The sequence below is a fragment of the Juglans microcarpa x Juglans regia genome, chromosome 5S (genome assembly GCF_004785595.1).
Source record: "Juglans microcarpa x Juglans regia isolate MS1-56 chromosome 5S, Jm3101_v1.0, whole genome shotgun sequence".
In the NCBI taxonomy this organism is placed as follows: Eukaryota; Viridiplantae; Streptophyta; class Magnoliopsida; order Fagales; family Juglandaceae; genus Juglans; species Juglans microcarpa x Juglans regia.
In genome coordinates, this window is record NC_054603.1 from 29,283,517 (window position 1) to 29,308,768 (window position 25,252).

Consider the following 25,252-nt stretch of genomic DNA (forward strand, 5'->3'; position numbering starts at 1 on the left):
GCCCCTCTATTAGGGATCTTCAACAGATTGCATGTTAATTAAGTTCAGATAGTGTCTGAACTTTGCTAATGGCAGGGATTTAGTCATCATGTCAGAGGGATTTTTCTCAATTGGAATTTTCTTCACCCCAACTTCCCTAGACTCAATTACATCCCTTAACAAATGGAGCCTAACATCTATATGCTTAGTCCTTTCATGGTATACTTGGTTTTTAGCCAAATATATTGAACTCTAGTTATCACAATGTACAACAATATTACCTTTAAAAATACCTAATTCATGTGATTTACCATTTAGCCATATGGCTTCCTTTATGGCCTCTGTCAAAGCTATATACTCAGCCTCTGTTGTTGACAAAGCCACAACAGATTGCAAGTTTGATTTCCAATTAATAGCCCCCCATATGCAGTAAAAACATATCCTGTTAAAGATTTCCTGGTATCCACATTACCAGCATAATCAGCATCAACAAAACCCTCTAACTCACAGCCTATCTTAACATTTGATCCATATTTCAGGCCCAAATTAATAGTTCCAAAAATATACCTTAATAACCATTTAATAGCATGCCAGTGTGTCTTACCAAGGTTACTCATAAACCTACTAACAATACTGATAGCATATGTAAGATCTAGTCTTGTACAGACCATTGCATACATCACACTTTCCACCATGCTAGCATAGGGGATTTGTTGCATAAATTCTATTTCTGATTCTGTTTCTGGGGCCTAACTATTGGACAACTTAAAATGTTGACCCAAAGGTGTGCTTACAGGTTTAACATGGTTCATATCAAACCTTTTTAGAATTTTAGAAAAATAATTTTTCTGAGATAGATACAGACATCTTTCTGACCTATCTCTTATAATATCCATTCCCAAAATTCTACTAACTAGTCCTAGATCTTTCATGCCAAACTCAGATTTCAACATACACTTTGCTTGATTGATCAAGTCAGAGTCTTTACATGCTACTAACATATCATCTACATACAGTAACACTTATTAATATCCCATTAACATCTTTATAGTAAACACAGCTATCGTAACAGCTTCTTTTAAAATAATTTTCAAGCATGTAAGTATCAAATCTCTTATACCATTGCCTGGAAGATTGTTTTAGATCATATAAAGATTTCTTAAGTAAACAAACTTGATTAGAGTTAATGTCTTTTATAAACCCTTCAGGGGGTTGCATGTAAATTACCTCTTCTAATTCTCCATGTAAAAAAGCAGTTTTTACATCTAGCTATTCTAAGTGCAGATCATTATAAGCAATGAAAGACAGAAGCAATCAAATGGAACTATGCTTAACCACAGGAGAGAATATCTCATTAAAATCTATTCCCACCCTTTGGGTGAAACCTTTAGCCACTAGCCTTGCCTTAAACCTAGTACCTTCTACCCCTGGTATGCCTTCTTTCCTTTTAAAAATCCACTTGGATCCCACCAGCCTAACCCCATTAGGTTTTGTAACTAGATCCCAAGTTTTTTTTTTTTAATTAAAAAAACCCCATTTCATCATGCATAGCAAGTATCCACTTAGTGGCATCATTGCTAGCAATAGCCTCTTTATAGGTCCTTGGTTCTTGGTAAACAACTTCATTTGCAGTAGTCAAAGCAAAAGTTGTAAGCTTAGCTTGACCATACCTTAGAGGAGGTTTTATAATCCTTTTCTTTCTGTCTCTTACCAAAATGTAAGAGTCAAAACCTGGTTTATCCAAGTCCTCTGAGATTGGGTCCTCAGAGTTACTGATTTGCCCAGTATTAGGATCTGTTGAGGTGTTTACCCTCTCCACCTCAACATGTACATTTCCCCCAATGTCACTAGGCCTTTGTTCTACCTCTTCCTTATGTACCCTAGCCATTTGGGATTCATTAAAGATCACATCCCTGCTAATGATACATTTATGCCTGCCAGGTTCATCTAACCATAGTTTATACCCCTTAACTCCCTCAGGGTATCCCACAAAAATATACTTAAATGCTCTAGGGTCTAACTTATCAGTTTTTGAGTGTGCATAAGTTGTACACCTAAAAATTCTAAGATAATCATAACTATGTGGTTTTTCAATCCACATTTCTAGTGGAATTTTAAAACCTATGGCAGAAGATGGACACCTATTAATTAAGTGGACTGTTGTGGCAGCAGCTTCAGCCCAAAAAGTTTTAGGTAACCCAACATTAGATAAAATACATCTCACTCTCTCTAGAATAGTCCTATTCATTCTCTTTGCTAGACCATTCTGTTGTGGAGTTTCTCTCACAGTTTTGTGTCTTAGAATCCCCTCCTTTTGACAGAAAATGTTAAATTCAGTTGAGAGAAACTCTAGCCCATTATCAGTTCTTAGGGTTTTTAGTTTTCTGCCTACTTGATTTTCTACTAAAGATTTTCATTCCTTAAAATGTTCCAAAGTGTCACTCTTATGTTTGAGAATGTAAATCCATACCTTCCTAGAGTAGTCATCAATGATGGAGAGGAAATAATTCCCTCTACCATGAGAACTACTCTAGAAGATCCCCAAATGTCAGAATGTACATAATCAAGGGTCTGAGTAGTCATATGAGTTGCCCTTTTAAAACTAGTAGTCATATGAGTTGCATTTTTAAAACTAACTCTTTCAGCTTTTCCATAGACACAGTCTTCACAGAAAGGTAAGTTATCTAGGCCAGCATCAGTCAACAAGCCTTGTTTATGTAATTCTGAAAGTCCTCTTTGACCAACATGCACTAATCTTCTGTGCCAAAGCACAGATTTATTCTCAATAGCATTCTGTAAAGGGGATGCGTCCCCCACTGTGATTTTTCCAACAAGAGTATAAAGGCCATTTTTAATTACCCATTTCATAATTGTGAGTGAACCTTTAGTAACTTTAAGGACCCTTGCTTCAGACTTAAAGGAATAACCTGAGTTATCAAGTGTACCAAGAGAAAGCAAATTTCTCTTTAAGTTAGGTATAAATCTGACTTCCCTCAAAAGTCTCTTCATCCCATCATGTAATTTTAGTCTTATACACCCAATTCTCATGACCTTACAGGATTTATTATTCCCTAAAATTACATGTCCACTATCTAATTCAGGAAAGGTTTCAAACCAGTCCTTGTTGAGACACATGTGAAAGGAGCAGCTAGAATCTAAAATCCACTCTTTTGCAGACCCTATCTCGGATACATTCAGTACCTCAGCACTTTCATACCCATCTAACACCACTGCCACATCCCCATCCTCTGTGTTTTTGTTTCCTACATGAGTTTTTCTGTTAGGAGAATCTCTCTTGAAATGTCATTCTTTGTGACATAGAAAACACTTTAATTATTTTCCTTTAGATTTAGACCTTACTTTCTTAACATCTAATTTATTTTTCTTGCCTCTCTTTTCTGGTCTTCCCCTAACAAACAGGCCCTCACCATGTTCTCGTTTGGTATCTTCTTGATTTTGTAATTCCCTAGCATGAAGCACAGACTGTACTTCATCTAGAGATAGAGTATCTCTACCATACATCATGGTCTCCTTAAGTTTCTGGTATGATGAGTCCAAAGAACTCAGCAAGAGGATTGCTTGATCCTCATCCTCCACCTAAATATCTATATTAGCTAAGTCTAATAAGATTTTGTTAAAGGTATCCAGATGTTCCCCTATTGAGGTTCCAGAAGTCATCTTAAGAGTATATAACCTAGTTTTCTTGCAAAGTTTGTTAGCTAGGGATTTTGTCATATAGAGGTGTTCTAGCTTTAGCCAAATACCAGCGGCAGTTTCCTCTCTCGCTACTTCTCTCAACACTTTATCTCCTAAAGACAAAATAAGAATACTGTGGGCCGTTTAGAGAATGTCCTTCTGGACTCCTCCCTTTCCTTCCTCTTTCGAGGAAGAGCCCCTTTTATCACAAGTGAGAGCATCCTGTAAGCCCTATTGGACTAACAGAGCTCTCATCTTTATTCTCCATAATCTGAAGTCATTTAGCCTTGTAAATTTCTCAACATCAAATTTCGTGGTCCCCATTGAACCTAAGCTCTTGATACCAATTGTGAGAAACACAACCAGAGTCCCTTATAGCCTAAAGGACTCACTAACTCGAAATCCAACTCAAGAATCACAAGTATTGGAGATAAAATATCAAGAACAACAAGAACAAAATAGAAAATCAACAACAAATAATAAAAGAATAAAGAATAAGGAATACAAATAGAGATTACGTGGTTCGGCCCTAATGGCCTACATCCACGGCAGGAACAGTCTCAGAGATAATTCTTTATTGAGTAATCTTCAAAAGCCAATGTATCTTATACAAGATCAAACTAATACCGAGCCAAATACAAGCCACAATATAGCTTTCATTTCTCCCATAGTAAACCCTAGCTTTTCTTTCTTTTCTATACAAAGCTCTCAAAGACGATAGAAGACAAATCCCCAAAATGTAAAACCACTCGTAACCCTAACACGGCTAAAAGGCATATATATACACGCTAAAAGGATTGCGGCACATGTCTTTGATCCAGCGGCTCTCATTCATCATATCAGATAAGCCAATGGTTGCTCAGGTGTCAACCACAAACCCTCTCCACTGCATATCACATAAGTGCCGCTGTTTATCACCAAGTGTCCCACCTTTTATTTGGCTGCATATACATTAGTTAGAGTAACAGAGAGATGGTAGAATAATTAACACAATATTAGCAGTTTATGTACCATGTATGTCATGATATCTGCAAACACGTCATTCATCATAATTCATATCATGTTTCACTTCGCATATTATACTTATGTTTGTATTTTGCATCTCATGTATCTCATATTTCATAAGACACATAAGTTTTTATAAGATCAAGTGTAAGACAACCACATAACAGTTAATAAAATAGTCATTCATATGCATAGTACAAATGTAGTCAGGGTGGATGTGCAAGCCATAGACTCAAGTGTGATCTACCAAAGTATATTATTAGATCAGATCAGCAGTTCCCCTTGTGGCTACAGGATGTGGACCTATACACAATCTTGGACAAAGTTAAGTGTGTTGGCAATTTAGACAGTTAGATAATCAAGATCAGTCGGACAATTAGATAACTCAGATCAGTTAGATAATCAGATAACTCAAGACAAGTCATGCATGTCATAAACATACGTATGAACAGTCATGATTTTAAATTCTCAGTATGAAATATTTTATGAAAAACCTTACGTTTAGTATGTTTACGTTATGATGGATTTCGTATTGAGTTTTCGATTCATTTTAGTTTTATTTCATATTTTTTTTAACCACTTAAGTGAGGATGATGAGTATGAGTAGGTGGGTCAGGCTTAGATGGAGCAGTTGATATAGTTACAAACTTCTTAGAATAAATTCTGTTATGACAAACAATTTATTCAATAAAGTTTTATTATTTAATATTAAGGGAGACATATTTTATTAAATAATTCTTTTTATAAAATAAATATTTATTACATTATAAGATCTCTTGACTGGCTATATTTATGAAAGTACGTGACATCCATATCCTAAGGGAAGAGGTGTTACAATATATAAACAAGTTCCTAAGTATAAAATGACATCATTTTGGAGAAAGTCCCAAATAACGTTGTTTTATACTTACAAATGAGTATATAAATTAGAAAACCCTAACTCATTCTCCTCTCTCTCTCTCTCTCTCTCTCTCTCTCTCCCTCCTTCCCTCCATTGTTCTTAACTTCTCAGTTCTCAGTTCTCTCCACTTCTCTTTTCTCTTTCTCCCTCTAGGTCTTGTCGTGGGTCGTGGCCTTAATTTTTTTTTTTTTTTTTTTTTGTCATGTCTTGTTTGGTCTTTGTAATTTTTTAGATTTGTTGTTAGATGATAGATTTGTAGATTTTAGGGATGGACATATAGATTTGTAGCTATGTTTCGGTTGTTTATTTTTAGACTTTTATGGCTTTTTCTAGTGCTGTGGGTGGGCGAGGTGGGGCAGACGACCAGACGAGAGCACCTGCCTATGAGGTGGTGCCGGGGTTCAGGGGCCCAAATTATCCCTCTGCCCATGTAGGGGCGGGGGCGGGGCAAGTGCATCCCCTATCTGGGGGGTGTGGGTAGCAACCATAGTGAGCAACCATAAATGGGAAACTTTCGGTTATAATTAATTAGTTAGTGAACGAAATATTGCAAGTGGATCTATATATGGTCAGATGAATGAACCGCAAGCCTTATGACACGAAATTAGCGGGTTTGGTTTTCATATAAATGGGTTTGGGTAAAATTGGGTTGACCCATTGAAACACATTTAATAAACGGATCAATAATGAGTCACTCATTTAACCTTAAATCAACCCACAATAATCAGTTTAAATTTTATTTCAAAATTACAATATAATTATTATTCAGTTGTAATATTGATATTTCTCAATATGCTTATGTTTTATTATTGGGATTGTAATATTTCTAGACATATGCTCATATTTTTAATTGTTGGGTTTATAATATTGATTTTATTATATGTTAAAATCTAAAAAATATTATATTTTTTTGTTAGTAGACAGTCTTATTATTATTTTTTTAGATACTATGGCTACTAATAAATATATATTTTAAATTTTATGTGAGATTATATATGTTAATCAGGTCAAATGGGTTATGAGGTTAGTTCAACCCATTTATATGAAAATTGCATGGTTGAAATGAGTCATATTAGAGTTTGAAGGTTTGACCTGTTTAACTTAACGGGTCGTATTCTAATTGATCCATATAATCGAATGTCCATAATTTGACACGACACATTACCCACGACCACGAATTTCCACCGCCGGTCATGATTTCAGGAAGAAATGGCTGTTCAGAAAAAGTTAAATGCATTTGCAAAAATTGAACATCAAACTGGTGAAATCTTAATTTTTCTTAGTCGACATTTTTTGAGATATTTTCAAATTTAATTCTAGAGGAATTCTTGATATTAGCTTGCAAGACATGTACTAGCTCTTATTCCAAATGCTTTAGAACTCAATAATACCTGGATTGTTGTCAATTTGCCTCCTGGTTAACAACCCATAAGTTGTAAATGGGTTTATAAGATCAAGTATGTTTCTGATGGTTCGGTGGAAAGGTACAAAGCAAGGCTTGAGGCAAAAGGTTTTACTCAAACAGAATGTTTAGATTATTCCGAAACATTTTCACATGTTGCCAAAATGACTACTGTCAGAACTTTGTTAGCCATTGTTGATGTTAAGAATTGGCATCTTATTCAACTTGATGTCAACAATACTTTTTTGCATGGTGATCTTTTGTTGGAGGTATACATGAAGTTACCTCTTGGTTTCCATATTAAGGGTCACAAGTGTGCAAGTTGAATAAGTCCTTTAATGGCCTCAAACAAGCCTCTCGGTAGTGGTTCTCTAAGTTTTCTACCACTCTTCTTGATTTGAGATTAGTGCAGTTCAGATCTAATTATTCCTTATTTACTAGCTCCACTGGTCATTCTTTTATTGCTCTACTGGTTTATGTTGATGAATTTTGATAACTAGTAGTGATCTGGAAGCTGTGAATTCTTTGAAATCCTTACTTAATGCTTAAATTCAAGCTCAAGGATCTTGGTTCCCTCAAGTATTTTCTTAACTTAGAGGTGGCCAGATCACCCAATGGCATTTCACTGTGCAGCAAAAATATGCTCTTGAAATTTTACAAGATGCTGGTTTTTTAGCATGTAAACGAATATCTTTCTCTATGGAGCAAAATTGAAGCTTAGTAAAGATGATGGTGACTTGCTACCAGATTCTACAGTGTTTCAAAGGTTAATTGGTAGGTTTCTCTACCTTACAATTACAAGACCAGATTTGTGTTACTCAATTGAGAGATTTAGTCAATTTATGGATCAACCTAGACTACCTCATCTGAATGAAGCTCACATGATTTTGCAATATGTTAAAAATACTCTTGGTCTTGGTCTATTTTTTCTAGCTCATAATTCACTAACAATCAAGGCTTTTGCAGATTCAAACTAGGCTTCTTGTCCTGACAGCAAAATATCTACTATTGGTTTTTGTGTTTTTCTTGGTGACACATTGATCTCTTGGAAAACTAAGAAACAACAAACTGTTTCTCGTTCTTCAGTTGAGGCTGAATATAGGGCCATGGCATCCACTACTTGTGAAATAGTTTGGCTTCTAACCCTTCTATCTGATTTTCATATTTCTCATTCTCATAGTTCTCAGCTTTTTTGTGAAATAGTTTGGCTTCTAACCCTTCTATCTGATTTTCATATTTCTCATTCTCATAGTTCTCAGCTTTTTTGTGACAGTCAAGATGTTTTACACGTCGTTGTCAATCTAGTCTTTCATGAACGAACTAAGCACATAGAGTTAGACGGTCATTTCATCCGAGACAAAATACAAGCTAAAGTCATCAAAACATTTCATCTTTCTTCCCAGCACCAATTTGTAGATGTTCTTACCAAGCCTCATGGCTCTCAACAATTTCAGTTTTTAATCACTAAGATGGGAGTTCATTCCATTTACTCTCCATCTTGAAAGAGGTATTAAGATGTAAAATAGTTTTTTTTACACGTGTACTTGCATTTTATTTTATACCATACATTTCCTTTGTATTTACCTTACATTTCATTTGTATTCACTTTAGGCTGATTTATTTAGCTTTTAGTATAAATACTTGTATTAGTTTTATTTTTATTTTTACTCACTTGGACATTTGGGGCAGTTTCGGTATTCATCAATACAAGAACCTTCTAGTTTCTCATTCTTGATAACTTGTTTTAACTTTTATCCTTTTGATAGATTTCGAGGGGTGGTGAGCTACTTTCTCTGTATCCCTAGTTGGATTCTTTTTTAAGTGGTGATATTCTATATACCATTGGTGTTATTGTTTGGTGAAGGTTGGTGTGTAACTCTGTGTTCTTCTATTACCTCTTTACTTAGGAAAAGAACAAGACATATTTTAGATTGCATATTCATATTGTTAATGCTAAAAATTATACAACAGGCCTAAACGAGAGAAATAGTCATTTCCAGCCCATGATGGTAACAAGGCTTCATTCGGTGTTGTCTGAAGCCCTCAATGGCGGTCCGAGGAGGTGGTACAATGGTCGTACGTACATCCATAATAGTGAATAGAAAAAAAATATTGGAAATGTAAATAGGGATAGAGACACACATATTTATATGATTCGAAACATGACCTACGTCTAGGGTCGTTTGGAGGGCAAATCTACTATAATACGATTATTTTAGAGTCTCTCATTTGTCTCTATACAATGGAGGTCGATGGCCTATTTTCTAGAGAAGTTAAGAGCTCTTGTCTTGAGGTTGAAGATGATCTCTGTCTTTTCTTAATCGTTCCTTCAAAATCTGGAAGTCTCCCTTTCCCCAGGTCTCAAATCCCCTTTTATTGTGGCCCTGTCAGTGGATAGGTGAGGAAATCAGCTTTATGTCACTCATTTCTTGTGTGTCTAACTTGCTTTCCTCACATTTCTCATTTTTTTTCCTCATTTTCCTCTATTTCCTCTTCCCATCTGACATTTATTTTTTAGTGTCCCCTCTTTATCTCTCCTCACTTGTCTCTTGATGGTGGCCCTTTGATGAACTGGTCTGTTGAGCCTACCACTTATACCCCCTTCACATATCATCATGAAAATCTAAACAAAAAATAAATAAAATTTTTTCTGCATCTGGATTCTTGGAATCTTGTAAGCAACACATAATTCATTTAATGATCCAAGCAATATCCAAAGTAGAAATTTTAAGTGGAGGAAGAAGAAATACTTGTACCAAAATAACATTCATAACCTGTATTCAAGCAGCTCTAACCTAATGGGAAATGTGAATAGATGTCAAGGATACTTCTTAAGTGCATGTAGTAAATAAGTAAATGGTAAGAGTCTACCTAGATTAATTAATTAATACCTAACAAATTAATTAAAGATATGGATTTAGTAACATGGTTTCGAAAATTTAAAATTTAAATCATATATATAGCCATGTTAATATACAATGGCCTCTAAATCTAGAACCGCGAGTACAACCGAAAATTATCGTTTCTTCTGATTTCATTAATGTAGAAAGCACGAAATAGAATCATAGATAGATACTTTATATCCATTGTCGTTTACGTACGCATTTTGTCGAGTAATTCTCAGAGCACGGACCTGTCATAGAGATTATCTTCTTGGATTGCCTTTTACTGAATTTTTTCTTCAATGAATGTACAGGGCAATACCCGATAGCAGAAGGCTAAACACTTTCTGTAATCCAAGTCTATTATCTTGAGTCAAAGAACCAATATTACAGTAACACAATATATTTCAATGAAAAGAGTCCTTAATACTTTTTTAGAAGTAATCATTTCTCTGCAACATGGGATACATACAGATCTATTAAAAAAATGAGCATCTGGAAAAGGTAATTCTGCAGAAGGGCAGGCAAGTAACAAACGAGCTGGCTATACAACACAACTATAGTGATCATATGATCACCAATAGCAACATGAATATGTTACTACTAAATCATATTGGACTTGGGTACACTTAGTATGGCTCATTGAAAATCTGTGCAAAAAAAATATCTATATATATATATATATATATATATATATATATATATATATGGTCTCGTGGTAGCAAGGATAAAATCTACCACCACATAATTTCTCAACATAAATTCCGAAACTATTCTTCTATCTACCTCGTGTCCTTTATGAACTTCATTCTCTTCTCCGCCTTCCCATGTTGCAAAACAGAGTGAGTCTATGACTCTGTTAGCTTGGTAGCATAGTCAATGGCAGAAAACGGGAAACTTTTGGCAATTAAAAAACTTCCTGGGATGTGTCACAGAAGCATCTTTAGCGTCTCATTAGTCATGAACATAATGCCTACTCCGGGAACAACCTTGTAGTATTCTGGCATAATCCCTCTATACAGGCCTCGCACGCCTTCATTCCGGATTATGTGCCCTAGTGTCCCAAACAAGCCAGTATTATAGACACGGGCTCGACCACCAGCCCCTTCTAACTGCATCCTTCGCCTCACGAGATCCAAAGGGAATGTTGCTAGAAAGTAATCAAGAGAGGAAAAGATACTCACACAGATATATTGAAAACAAAAAATATTGTTTTGACAAAGAAAACAACAAATAATTAATGTCTAGTACACATTAGCCATGACTTTCTTTATGAATCTACTCTGTTAAGTCCATAATTATATCAGTGTATGCCAGTGACATCAACAAAGAAAAAGAACAGTAATCCCTAACTTATCTCTTTAGGATAGAAGTTCCAAGTCTATAATTATTTATATCAGTGGATGACAGTGATATCAACATGGGAAGAAAAAGAACAGCAATTCCGAACAAATCTCTTCAGAATAGACGTTCCTATTAGCCTTTACCAGTTTACCCGTCTGTAAGTGCTTAAGCCAAATGAGTACCACATAAGACAAGGCATTGATTAATCAGATCACATATTACTTGAAAAGGAGAAGTTCAAGCTCTTCATAATGATTTTAAGGGTCTTCAATCCTAACATTGACTAGTCCTGTTGTAGTATGGGCTTAGTTTGGCTTTGGCTTTCCTCAGGTCATTGGAAGTTGTAAGTAATCGTGATCCCACCCTTTTATCTATTTTATGTAAGAAATCATGGTCCCACTGATTTTGCTATAATCACACTCATTTGTAAATTTGTAAACAAGTGATCTCTTTCCCGATCTATATATGATATGTACATATTTTGATCCATAACTATTTGAAGCATGACTTTATTCTTTGATAGCCCACGTACCATGCACCCTTATTATTTATGTATGAAAATAATGGATGCAAAGGAATTGTGGTGCAAACTCAAATTGATATGGTATCTAGGTCCAAATCCTACGTTGATTGCATTGAAGTACTACCTTAAAAAAATGAATCTGTACAAATATAAAAGAAAAGCTTAATATCTTCCTTAGATTAAGGGCAATATTATTTATTTTCCCTCAAATCATATATTTATGCTCATTTTTACCTTATTAGTATATATTTGGTTTCAAGTTTTGGAAGTGATTCTGATTTTGATTTTAGCCTAATTTTTAGTAGGATTCTTTTTTATTTGTGTATTTCTTTCTCATACAATAATTTAGATTTTTTTGGAAAAATCTTCATAATTACGAATTTTGCAACTATTTAAGTCTGGCTTGTGGGCTTCATAAAATAATTTTTGAATTTCACTATTAATCAATATTATTTAGAGTTTTCTCTGTATTTTGGACGAATCTCTTGTCTTCTCTGTTTCAATTATCTGTTGGAACTAGAATTAATCTAAATTCTGTCCGGCATCAAATTGTAAATGTGCGTCCGCATGTGATGATCATGTCTACTATGCTTCAAACTATGTGATGCACCAATGAAAGACAAGGACATGATAAGATCCCATAAGACAAGATAAGACAAGGCAAAAAGCAAGTTCATAGCTGAATGTATGACATGTACGCTATATACTGATTCTACTGAACTGTCTATGCTAAGTATGATGGTCCCGTAAGGTAAGGACGGATAGCAACACCAGGACAGGCAAAGTGGTAGTGCATCTAGTGATGTCATCCCCATGAATGGATTCCTAATATATGGTTGTGGGCAAAATCAAGATACAAGGATCATTAACCCTAACTCAGAGGGGTCAACAGTGGTACCAACTAACAAGGAAAGTGAAACTAAGTGCATAAGCATGCAACATTGATGTATGAGCATTTTCTTTTCTAAAACAAAATCCAAATTGGTTATGACTTTTATTGTGTAATGTGGTTACAGAGTATGTGACTCAATTGTTTATATGTTAACATTCCCATGAGAAGAAATTATGACAAAGGAGCTGGAGAACCAGACCTAGCTTCTGAGGATGAGACCAGATCTTAGAACTTTATATCTTTCCAAGAGATTTTAATTTTATGTTCTTTGTATTTAGTGGGAAAATTTGTGAATAAGCGCAAGACTTGGAAAAGTTTTTAACAAGTGCTACCATGACTCTATTTATCTAATAAAATTTGGATTGTTTTCGTTTTATGGAATCTTTTATACCTGACTTGCATGAAAATATTTTAAATGCTGGTAGTGTTCCTAACCCTAGAGGAAGGTGGTGTAACAATATTTCCACTCTACTTTCCAACACCATTTCCATGAAGTCACGTCAATATAGGGTTTGGTTGGAAATAAGAAAGAAAAATCTTTTTCTTGGTTGGATTCGATCCCACCTATGCATGCAATTTCTTGTTCCCGCGACTGAATTAAAATTAGAGTGAGAAAAAGTAGCAACCACACATTCAAGCAACATGATCAGAGTTGCAAAGCAATGTAAAAACATTGTTTCAAAACCCAGGTAACTGATGCATCAAAGACCGATAAAGGGAGTGTTAGTCTCAGAGAACTCACCAGTTGATGATGCAATGCCTGAAAGACTGCCACAAGCAAGACTGACCATGACAGTGGAATCATTGCGCCTGATGCCAAAATCAAAATGTAAGAATATTTCAACCAGGCTGCACAGAACAGTATGCAACAAAAACAACTCCACATCAATCATGCCTCAACAAAAATATGGAGTATTCACCTTTGGCACTGCCAAAAAGATCTCAAGGTCTCATAAACAGAAAAGCTTATTGCTATACTGGGTCCAACATTCTGCGCCATACAAAGCATTCGAATGCCAATTGAGGTCAATAAAATGGAGCCTTAAATAAGGAATAGGAAAAGTATAAAAGCCTACCAAAAGTGTTGCTCCTAGTCCTTTATATAAACCCATAAAACCTTCATCTCTACAAATGGTGTGAAAGGCATGCCAGATGCCTCTGTAGTAAGATGAATTTGTCTGCAGAGTATAAAAATTAATTGAATTTAGAAAAACTTTCAACTCAAAAGACAAAAGGATGGCTTTTTGCCATTTTTTCACAGTTGATTTAACTCTTACCTCTCAGAGAGAGAGAGAGAGAGAATACACACACGGAGACAGGATAAGAAAAACCACCCAAGCTATGCTAACATTACCTGTGCTGCAAGACGTGTCCTAACAAGATCAAGAGGATATGTAAGAGAGGCAGCTGTTATTCCTGCCAATCCACCACCTACAAAGCGCACAGAAAGATCTGAACTTGTATTACCTCTACGATTTTCCCCAATAATCGAATGCAACTGCTGCAGAACATACAAAAATGTACGGATGATATTACGCATCTTGCAAAGACAATATAACATTCTACTCTTTTTTACCCATTAAAAAAATCCTACTTTTAACAGCATATCAGAATTACTGAAAGTACATAGGCACTCACATTCTTGTAGCGTTCATATGCGTAGAAGTTGACTGCAGAATAAGGTAGACGATGAGCAATCGTAACCAGATTGCCTTTCCAAAAGGCTCTGAACCCTTCTTCGTTGATGATTCGAGAAGCCTCACGCCATATGCTAGCCTTACTCAGTGCTGCAACATCAGAGTGCATGCCTTGCACCTAATAAGAATGATATACAACAGCCCTAAGCGGTTGGAGGAAATAAGTGCCAAGAAAAAAAATTGCTGATGGAAATTACAGACCAGTTTACATGTTTAAGTTTCAAGTTTATTAAACTGATGATGATACTAAGCATCATTTATAATTGATAGTCAACAATTAAAGCAATGAAACTCATCAACATTACTTCTCTGCAAAATTCATACAGAAAGGTGCTTCTAGTCATTAAAAACTAACAAACTTTCATTTGAACCCCACAATTGAAATTCATATTTCTCAAATGAATGTGATGAAAATATAACATTCTGGAAAAAATCAGTACATGCTAATTTGTACCTAACACTTTCTAATGTTTACGTACTTGTCAAAAATGAAGCAAGCTTCTCCAGCTTCTTCCCCATTGGTTGATGATCACATTAGCAAACTTTGTGAGTAACTCAATATAAAATCTTTCCTACTACCAATCCTTTCCAAACAATAAAAAAAAGTTGCACTCACACAAAACTGCCCATTATAAAGATCAAATCAAACTGCTTTTCTTTATCAATTCCTCGCATATTCCCCATGAAGATTAAAACATGGGTACAGTGAGGTAATTGTAAATCCAAGACGAGTTTCTGTCACACGCACTGGGCCATTCGTGGGCCAGGACACAAAGTGGGCTCCATTTGGAAGTGAAGGCAGGCGTCAGTTCGGTTATGGGCCACGAGCCTATTTGGTTATTTGGAATTGTTACGTCTTGTATTTCCTGTAAGGCCTTGCATGGCCATTAGTAGTAATTGTACTGTAGCTAGTTTTTTTTTTTTTTTTTTATCGGTAATTGTACTGTAGCTAGTAAGGCCAGTGATTGGCTACTGCTCTGTGGAAAACCGTTAGAGAGGTTCCACTTATTATCCATCGCAGCATTCCTGTAGAAAGCATCTGAAGAATTATTTGAATCAAAGTTCTAGAATTTCTCTCTTCTCTCTCATTCCCTGGAGGCTACTCACCCTCTAAGTGAGCTGTGTTGCAATTCCTAATCCTATCTTCTCTAGTGATTGTTACAGTTTCATGTATGCAATCAAATAGTACAGAGCTTCGAGATAATATCATCTGTCATTGTCCCCCCTTCTTCTCTTATTATTTATGCTGTATCCTTCCAAGAAAATGAAGCCTGTTTTTTTTCCCCAAACCTTCTGGTGTCCTCTTTAACAGAGATTGCAACCCAAATTAACAAATCCGCGTTAAATAGAAAACTTTGAAACGTTAATACTATCAACAAAACCAACCCCAACCCAAGCCAAAATCCCAATTCCCAGTGAGGTTTAAAATTCACAAACCGTAACGGCCCACGGCAGAATATAAATAACGACAAGTTTCCGTAGGTCAGATTATAAATCAGAAACAGAGTGAAAGAACGGACCTGAAAGAGGATGGTAAGGCGAGCCAGAGGCGCCGTGCAGGTTTTTCCAAAAGCACCCGCAATACCACCGGCGAGAAGCTGTTGGACCGTCCCAATCTGAGAATTCTGTTTCAGTGATTGGTTCGTATGGTTGTGCTGCTGCAAAAATTTCCGGTCGACGACGCAACCGTGAGCAGAGTTCAGAGCTCTCTGCTCTCCTTCAACAACCACACCAACTCGAGCTTCCATCAAAGTCTCGGGCTTCAAAGACAGGCAAGAAATGTCAGAGACCCCAAGAATCGGAAAAATGGGGAGATCATGGGGTCAAGGAATGTTTATCAAAAGAAAGAGAAAGTGAAACCGAACCCTACTCAGAAGGAATATACTGCGTTTACATCTAAAACCCGAGACAAACAATCACGTCTGACATTTAGAAGGACTTTTGTAAGCTACGAGAGATAAAGGTACGATTTGGATTCTTGATTCAAATAAAATTTTATATAGTTTTTTTTTTCTATCTAATTTAAAATTCAAAGTTTAGAGTTTGCTCCAAATTTGAGGGTTAAAATATAACCGTTCTCAAATATTTTCAGGCTAGTTAATTATTATTATTAAATTATTTATTATTATTTATTATTATTTACAAATTATTTTGATTACTATTTACAGATTATCTGAAATACTCTTAGGTATAATTTGGATAGTGAGTTAAAATAAGATGAGTTGAGATAAAAATTAAAAGTTGAATAAAATATTTTTGTAATATTATTTTTAATATTATTATTATTTTAGAATTTAAAAAAGTTGAATTATTTATTATATTTTTTATTTTGTGTGAAAATTTAAAAAAATTGTAATAATGAGATGAGATAAAATATTTTCGCTATCTAAACAAAGACCTTAATCTCAACGTAAAAACCAAATAAAAGAGATAAATTATAATAGTAATATGGTCATTCTCTCGTCATCTGATTATGTAATATTAAATGATTAAAGAAAATTTATTTTATTCAATTTGTGAGTCAATCATTTGATACCGCATTATGAAATATTTAGAGACTGATTATAAAATAGATGATAACTATAAGTCCATAAGTAGGGCCATCTCAATGGTAAGGCCATTGCCTAAGGCTCCATCCAACGTAAGGCCCCAAAAATAAAAATGATGTATTTTTTTAATTTTTTTTAAATAAAAAATAAAAACCATTTCATTAAATAAAATTTTAAATAATTTTTATAGTTTTAATGTGTTTAAGGCCTCATAAAACTAAATTTAATATTTAATACAATAAATCTTTTTTTATAAGTAATACATGAGTGAATTATTTACATTTTAAATAATTTTTTAAGATCTTACTAAATTATGGCACAAAATCTACATTGAGACCTCATTTTAAGTTGTAAATATAAATTCACAAAAACTGTATTTAAAGATTTAAAAAAAATCTCATTTTATTGAAAATTTTGAGAATATTTATATAATAATTTATATTTTATTGTATTATAATTACAGATGATTCACTTAAATTTTACCCTAAGTCTCAATTTGTATTGAGCCACCCCTGTCTATAAGTTTTCAAATTATAAAGATTCAAGTTCATATCTTCCTTTCCCAATCCAACCAATCCAATTTTTCAAAAAAAAAAAACAAAAAAATCCAACCCATCCAAATACAACACTCTATTGGCAGACAAATGAGAAAAACAAAGACAAAACAAAGAAATGTTTGATGAAAATTCATGTGTAAAATTTCATTATTAGGGTTGCAGGCCCATACATCTTCTCCTTATCACAGTGGAACCCTAACGAACCTCCAGGGTAGAGATTTGGAGCCCATAAAGTAATTGGGCTTCAACTGGCCCAACCCAATCTTGAGAGTTCTCTAGGGTGAGTTTGGATCTCAAACTTATTTCAACTTATCTTAATTTATTATTACAACTTTTTTAAATCTCAACACAAAATAAAATAAACAATTCAACTTTTTTAAATTTTAAAATAATATTAATATTAAAAAATAATATTTTAACAATAATTTATCATCTCAACTCAACTCAACTCAGTTCAACATCCAAACGCAGTTATATCTATCATGGGAGAGTCGTGCGAGCTAGGACGGCTGTGGACGACCATCTTGGTCCGAGCACATCTCGTTGGTGATGTTTTTTTTTTTCACAAAAACATTTTTGGAAAGTCAGATTTTTTTTAAAAATAAAATTTATTTAATTTTTTATTTAGAATACGAAAAGAACGGTTTAGTAACAAATTTTAACAGAATAATTAATTTGATCGATGTTAAAAGTATTAAGGAGCAAAAATTTTAATTTCAAAGCGCAAATGACAATTTTATTTTAAAACAAATTACAAGAGATAATTTTATATTATAATTCCAAAAAAATTTAGAAACATACATATGGTTTGCCCCACTGGAAATGTGCAAATTAATACTATCAGATATCGAAAAATTCTACTCATTAATCACTATTCACTCTCACATATCACTTATAATTTAAATAGTGACTGATGAGATAAATTTTTATAATATATCCATATAACCAAGAATGATCACTGAAATCCAACTTTGGTTAAAATCCCATTGGCAATTTTGTTACAGAAAAGAGTGTCCAATGCCCCCCCTGGGTCTAAACTTTTGGCGGCCAGTTATCGTTGGAGGAGCCTGTTAACGTCATCGTAACGTCATAGTACGTATATAAACATAGCAGAAACAAAAAACAGAACTGTATAAATCTCAATCAAAAGACGACAACCGTACGGATGGCCCACACTGTAGTTTCCTGTCTTGTTCTACCATGCCACGTACTCTGTTGAACATTTACACCACTGTCTGATCTATGTTTGGAAATATACTCAGTAAACAAGAGAAACGCTAGCTCCAAAAGAGTAGTCGCCACAGAGAGAGAGAGAGACAGAGAGAGAGAGAGAAGGGATTGGGTCGCTTTTGAAATGAGAGCATTAGTATGGAATGCGATGATCACGATGTAATAATACCTCTTAAAATAACAGGCTTCTCTTTCTATATATGGAGTTGGTAAGAGCACATCTAACTAAGGAATTATATCCAATTAATTAAATGACGTTCAGACAGATCCACCTTGAACTGAACATATGATCTTCAGCCCACAAAATCATGTAATAGCTGCCCCCCAATAACATCTCCGAAATTCCGATTATGTGATTCAAAACCTCCCATAACGTATCCCTCACCATTTGTCTCAAGGCCGAGGCCAATGCGTTGAGCTGCATTGATGGGAAAGTTCTCTGATAAACCAATCCCATTATTCTGATGAAGACCCAATGTTAGAGAAACACCACCACTTCCACCTGCCATGCTCACACCTACACCTCCACCAGCATGAGAATGACATGAGAAGTTGAAGGATAAGTTATGTGCTTCCTCGCTCCCCACCAGATGTATATCAGGAACTTCATTTCTGGTGCGTTTTGATGGGGTGTCTTGGACCCTTTGGTTAGAAGGAGTTGGGTTGTTGGATCCATGTGTGTTTGCCGAACTCAAATGATCATTTGATCTGCTGGCAGTTCGCTCATCCCTTTGTGAAGCTTTTTGGGCTTGCCGTGTTTCTAGTGTATGAATTTCTTCCACCATCGGCTTCCAAAGCCTTACTCTTGCATTGATAAACCAGTTAGAAACCTGGCTCACAATAGAAAATGTCAAAACCAATTGAAAATCCACCTCAGATCAACGTGAACATGAAATGAGTGAAAATGAAACACAACACTAGGGTTTGCGGAGGAATGGCACACCTGGCTCCGTGATAGGCCAGTTTCTTTAGCCAACATTAACTTGTCTGTATCAGTTGGATAACTGTAATATAACATAGTAAACGGAGAGAATGTCAACAAATCATAAATGAGGGTGAGGGGGTGGGAACGGAGGGGGATGATTTGTTCTTCCATTTGTGGAACTTTATGTTTCTTGATCATTAACCAGCTAATTAAACTACTTACGGATGCAAAAAGTGTTCAAACAACCATGCCCTGAGAACGGTTACAGCACGTTCAGGAAGCCCCCTCTGGGGTCGCCAAACAGGTTGGTGTTCCAGGAATCCTGAACTGTGTACAGGTCTCTGACAATAAAGTCCTCTGTCATTATTCCCAGATCTTGAAGCTTCATCTTTCCCATGTGTTCCATGATCACGAGCCTTATTGGAGAACTGAAGCTGGTCGGTAATCGCATTCTTTAAGCACCTGAAATGCTTGGACATAGCTTTGACAGCCAAGTTCGCATAGGGGGCAGCATTGCCTAGCCCAGCAACATTCTCAAATGATGTTACTACAGCCTGCATCTGTTCATAGTATTGCTTATACCGTCTGTACACCTAGTGGAAATGAGAAAACAGTGAAAAAAAATACTCAAGAATGGAACAAGATAATCATATCCCCCATCAAATTATCCATTTATCCTCTCTTTTTTTTTTTTAATTCATTTCTCTTCTTTTACTGAGAACTTGAGAATATTCTACAGGTTAGAAGGGTGCAAACTTCCTTGCAGTAAAAAACAACCCATTTCTCATTTGCAGCCTCATTTCCTAAAAATTGGTGCGCACTGGGTAGAAAAGAAAAACACTGTATTTCCCTTCATGACATTATAATTAACATATTTTAATAAGTCTACTAATGAACAGGAACCTATCCTGAGGTCGGGGCCCAAACAAATGAAAAAGGCTGCAACATCAATTCGCACTTTTGAAGCAACAAAGCATGCATACAAGATTATTATAGCTTCACATGCACACAAGCATCCACTTAATTAGCTGAACGTGTTTTATATTTGGAAAAAGAGCAGAAAATCACCTAAAACAATACTCATTGAATGTAGTACACACCAAAATCATTGTTTATAGAGAGTTAATGCTCGTTCTCATCTATCCTGTAATCATTATAAATGTGTGTGGGCTTTCTTTTATCATAGCTGTTTACAACTAACATGGGACTACTGAAATCACTATCCAGGAAAAGGCATCCACTGAAATCACTATCCAGGAAAAGGCATCCACCTCAACCCAACTTACACTTAACCCCGGCTAATTGGATCATTTACACCATATTTTCCTTTTTCTTTGTTCTAGGTAAGATTTGAACCCAAGTCAGCTTATATATAATATAACCCAGGTGTTGATCAGACCAATCTCACAGATTGAGCTGTTAAAATAACTTGACATAAATAACGATACACAGAATGCAGTTGACCTTTCAAGTTTACACTAACATAGATTTAAGCCATGTTTAGGAAGTGAGATGACTCAAGAACATCTCATCTCATCTCAAAACTTTTCATAATTTCCTTCTTGAACATCACTCTAGCACAAAATTTTTTTTAATTTCAAATCTTCAATTTTTTCATCTAATCGTTACCTAATTATTACAACTTTTTTATAGCGTCTTTCTTGGACAATCAACTACGACGCTAAGGGTGGTAGCTCAACTAGAAGAAAGTCTAGAGGGAGGACATCGTGAAGACGGGGGAATCAAGGGTTTGGGATTGGGTGTTCGGGTAGAGTTTTAGTTCTACGAGAAACAAGAGCTGGGGACCGGTCTAGTGTATTTTGGGTTGTTCTTTTCCCGGGCTTTTTGGGTCATTAGGGAATTTTTGAGTCATTTTGGGCAAGATGTTTTCTTGTATACATCCAGTGTACATGGTTTCTCCTTTGATATATAATATTTTTTACTTCTAAAAAAAAATTATTACAATTTTCCAAAACTTCCAAACAAAACCCAAGAAAGAAAAAACAACTTTTTCAAATTTCAAAATGAAAATAATATTAAAAACTTATATTCAAACAATTTTTAATTTTGAAATATTTTTATTCAACTTTTTCTATCCCTATACCAAAACCCAATAAAACTTTTTAACTCAAAACTATTTCACTATTATTCACAGAATTGTCATCTCATCTTACTACCCAAGCATGCCCTTAGTTAGTAATTGAGGTTAACAATTGAGCTACATATATATAAAATGGATGGATATAGGGATCCTCAGAAGGCAACTTACGGTCCTGTTTACAGATGTAAAGATCTTTGTGAATGAGAGAGGTTACTGAATTTTAAAGGCTCAAAGAACCTCACTGAATCCTATATAACGAATGGGTAAAACAAGCATAACTCTTAACAAATTTGAAGTGACAAGCACTTCTTATTGACCAGAAACTAAAGAAATGTATCATAATGCATCCTACTCCCTATTAGGGGTGGCTCGATACAAATTGAGGCCTAAGGCAAAATTTAAGTGAGTCACTCTTCATTATAATACAATAAAATATAAATTACTCTATTGAATATTTTTCAAAATTTTCAATAAAATAAGGTTTTATTTAAAATATTTATAGGTGAGAGCAACTAACTACCAACACAATTCTAATAAAATGAGGCTTTATTTAAAATATTTTAAAGGAGAGACCAACTAACTACCAACCACAAACTCTTCATAACTAGCTAACATAAATGGCAGCCTAGAAACTTTAAGAGCAACTTGCAACCCTAGTGCGTGTAGTATACATGTGAATGGATCAATCACCTAGCCACCCTTATGGCATTCTTCTTTGGCTATTCTAATTTAATTTGGGTGAGCCCTAAGGGCTCTGTCATAGAGTGGTTCCCTGTCAAGAAAATATATATATGTTCAATAAAGGAAAACTAATTATTTATTCACCCCATTCTCGATAAATTTAGCTTTGTAAGCTACCTCATTTGACTCGTTTGAATTCGAAACTCACCTCAACTCATCTCATCACATCATTACAACTTTTTCAAATTCTCATACAAAATATAACAAACAATTTTACTTTTTCAAATAACAAAATGAGAATAATATTAAAAATAATATTCTAACAATATTTTATTCAACTCAACTAAAATCATGTCAACTCATATCTAAATCCAAACGGAGATTACTCTATTGTGATCGCCTAAATTCAAAAGGCTGAGACCAATCAAATAACGAGGGTAGACACCTTGTCATCTACTCATCTCGTGCTCTTTAATTATGGAATATCATATGCTTTACTTACGCACTTTATAGAAGTATAAATCTTTTCAAACGGATTCCTTCACTCACTTTATGCACATTACTCCCTAATTAAACTCGGTGGCAACATGTCCCCAACCAGAACTCATTCTACGGCTGTCAAACACGAATGCCAATATTAGTGCATATATTCCCTACTGTCACCTTTTCCAAAAGGCGATTTTGCGATCGCCAATGTTATTATGTTATCAATCCTTTAAAACAGAATCTAATGCACAAAGAACACAGCTGACGAAGCTATAAATAGTAAATTAATTAAACTTATCCATGCAACACCACAAACTGCACGTTGGTTAACACAACAACCAATCAAGCAAAATAAAAATAAAAAATCCAGAAGTTGCTTCTGCAGAGACAAATCTTGGGTTTCATAAAAGATCAGATGAAAAAACTATGAGCCAAATTTGAAAGAAACAAAATCGACACAAAAAAAAAAAAAAAAAAAAAAAAAAACAAGAAAGAATTATCTATTCAATGAAAAAATTGGTTTTCAAAAGATGCAGAAAAAAACCAAAAAAAAAAAAATGCAAACCTCATCGAGCATCGAAATAAGCCTGGACTTCTTTCTCCGAATCTCCCCCCATCCCCACAACTCAGCGGAGTGTCTACAATTCCATTTGAACTCAGGCACTCCATGGGAGAGTCCATTAAAGACGAATCCGCTGCGATCTTTTCAGCGTAAATTCCACGACCGGCGAAATCGCATAACTCCCTAGCAACTGTTGCGCGGGCTTCAAGAATCTCGATCCCTTGAGAACCGAAGCGTAACCTGTAAACGGCCCGAGCGGGATGGAGCTCCGCGACACATCGTTCGAGGCCGAGGCACTGCCTCCAACAATGCTGGGAATCACATACCCACAAGTACTTGACCCATATCTTTGAAAATTTAGTTCCAGTGGAAGATTGCTTTGTTGGGTAGCATGAGAAGACAGGGATAGAGACAGTGGTTCTGGCTTAAACGCCACAACCTCACCACCACTATAGCTCTGATCGAAATCTCGAAGGTTCTGAAGACTTCCAGGGGGATAAAGAAAAGGGTTACTGTTAATGTCTTGGATAGAGCTCGGAATATTAGGCAAAGAGTTTTGGTGGCGATCTAAGTACGAGGGGTGAGGAGCCGAGGAAGAAGACGACGCACCGTTCATCATACCTCCCACGAACCCCATCAGATTGACGCTTTCCTCTTTCACAGAGCAGCCGCTTGCTTTACAAGCCTCCGCAGTAGGCCCCGAGAGCTGAAGGTTCTGGTGGTGGAACTCGTGAGCGGAAGCGTTGGCGCAAGTTAGCAAATCGGTGGAGAGAAGCGCGGGATCGTAGAGAGGGAGTAAACCTGCGCAGTGTTGGAGGTTGGCCGCGGTGGTGGGTTCCACAATATCACCGTGGTGGTTCTGGGAGATGACTACTCTGAGCTTATCTCTTCTGCTCTGTTGAGGGACATGGTAGGGCTCGAAACCCTCCGCCATAGACAAAAGAAGTGGGACAGGGGAAAGAGAAGGGTAAAGAATTAAAAGCCCTACGGGGATTATTATGGGTAACAAAGAGGAGGATAATTACAGGAGAGAGAAGCTTGAACAGTGAAAGAGATGAGGGAGGTGATGATGAAATGAGAGGCTATCATGATGTGATTCTGAGCTGAAAAAGTTATGGCAGAGACTGACACGAGGTTATTCATCGTAGCCAGGGGATACGTGAAGTGATTGAGAGAGTATTGGGAGGGAGAATAGAGACGCATACACACGCATCTTCATACGCACTGATATCGATCTCTCTCCCTCTCTCTCTCTCTCTCTCTCTCTGTGTGACAGTGAATCACTCACTCACTCACTCACAGACACATACAGATTTACGACCAAATCCTTTCTCCCCTCAGGGGGAACTGGGCTTGTGAGAGAGCGCATAGCGTTTGAGGAACCGGACGATGACCGGCTATTTTCGGTAATGATTGAACTAACTGACTGTACCGTATTGTGTTGTGTTTCAGATATTTCTGACAAGTGGGAAGCTTTTTTATTTTTGTTTTTGTCGTTATTATTATGATTTATGATTCGAGGGATATGATTTGCAAAGACTTGTGAAAATCTTTTTAAAAGATTCTATTCATTATTTTTATATTATATATTTTTTTTAATTTTTTTCTTATATAAATAAAAAAAATTCATTTGATTTAATAATAATAAAATAAATAAATATGTGTAATGTATAATATAGAAATGATAAATAGAAAAACTTATTTAATTTTCAATAAAAAAACTCACATTTTTTTAAACACTTATTTAAAAATATAATTAAAAAACGAGCAATCTCACATTCTTAAGCCTCTAAATTATAACATGTTCTTTCTCTTTGTTTTATTATTATTATATTTTTTT

General features: G+C 35.5%; 1 protein-coding gene and 1 pseudogene across 4 annotated transcripts; both read right to left on the bottom strand.

Moving 5' to 3' along the window:
- Positions 1–10,556: 10,556 nt before the first annotated feature.
- Positions 10,557–16,389, bottom strand: LOC121268049 (mitochondrial substrate carrier family protein B-like). Of its 4 annotated transcripts, none has more exons than XM_041172163.1 (7): positions 15,842–16,389; positions 14,263–14,439; positions 13,979–14,125; positions 13,701–13,802; positions 13,545–13,615; positions 13,367–13,434; positions 10,557–10,984 (listed from the first exon to the last, which is right to left on the bottom strand). In XM_041172163.1, exons 1-7 carry the CDS (start codon positions 16,067–16,069, stop codon positions 10,974–10,976), a joined length of 804 nt encoding a protein of 267 aa, XP_041028097.1. In that variant the 5' UTR covers positions 16,070–16,389; the 3' UTR covers positions 10,557–10,973. The 4 variants fall into 4 exon arrangements, with proteins under 4 accessions (XP_041028097.1, XP_041028094.1, XP_041028096.1 ...); XM_041172160.1 differs by having other exon boundaries at positions 10,557–11,015; positions 15,842–16,289; XM_041172162.1 differs by having other exon boundaries at positions 10,805–10,977; positions 15,842–16,270.
- A 2,150-nt stretch (positions 16,390–18,539) lies between these two features.
- On the bottom strand, positions 18,540–24,638 carry LOC121267842 (annotated as a pseudogene).
- Between the last annotated feature and the right edge of the window lie 614 nt (positions 24,639–25,252).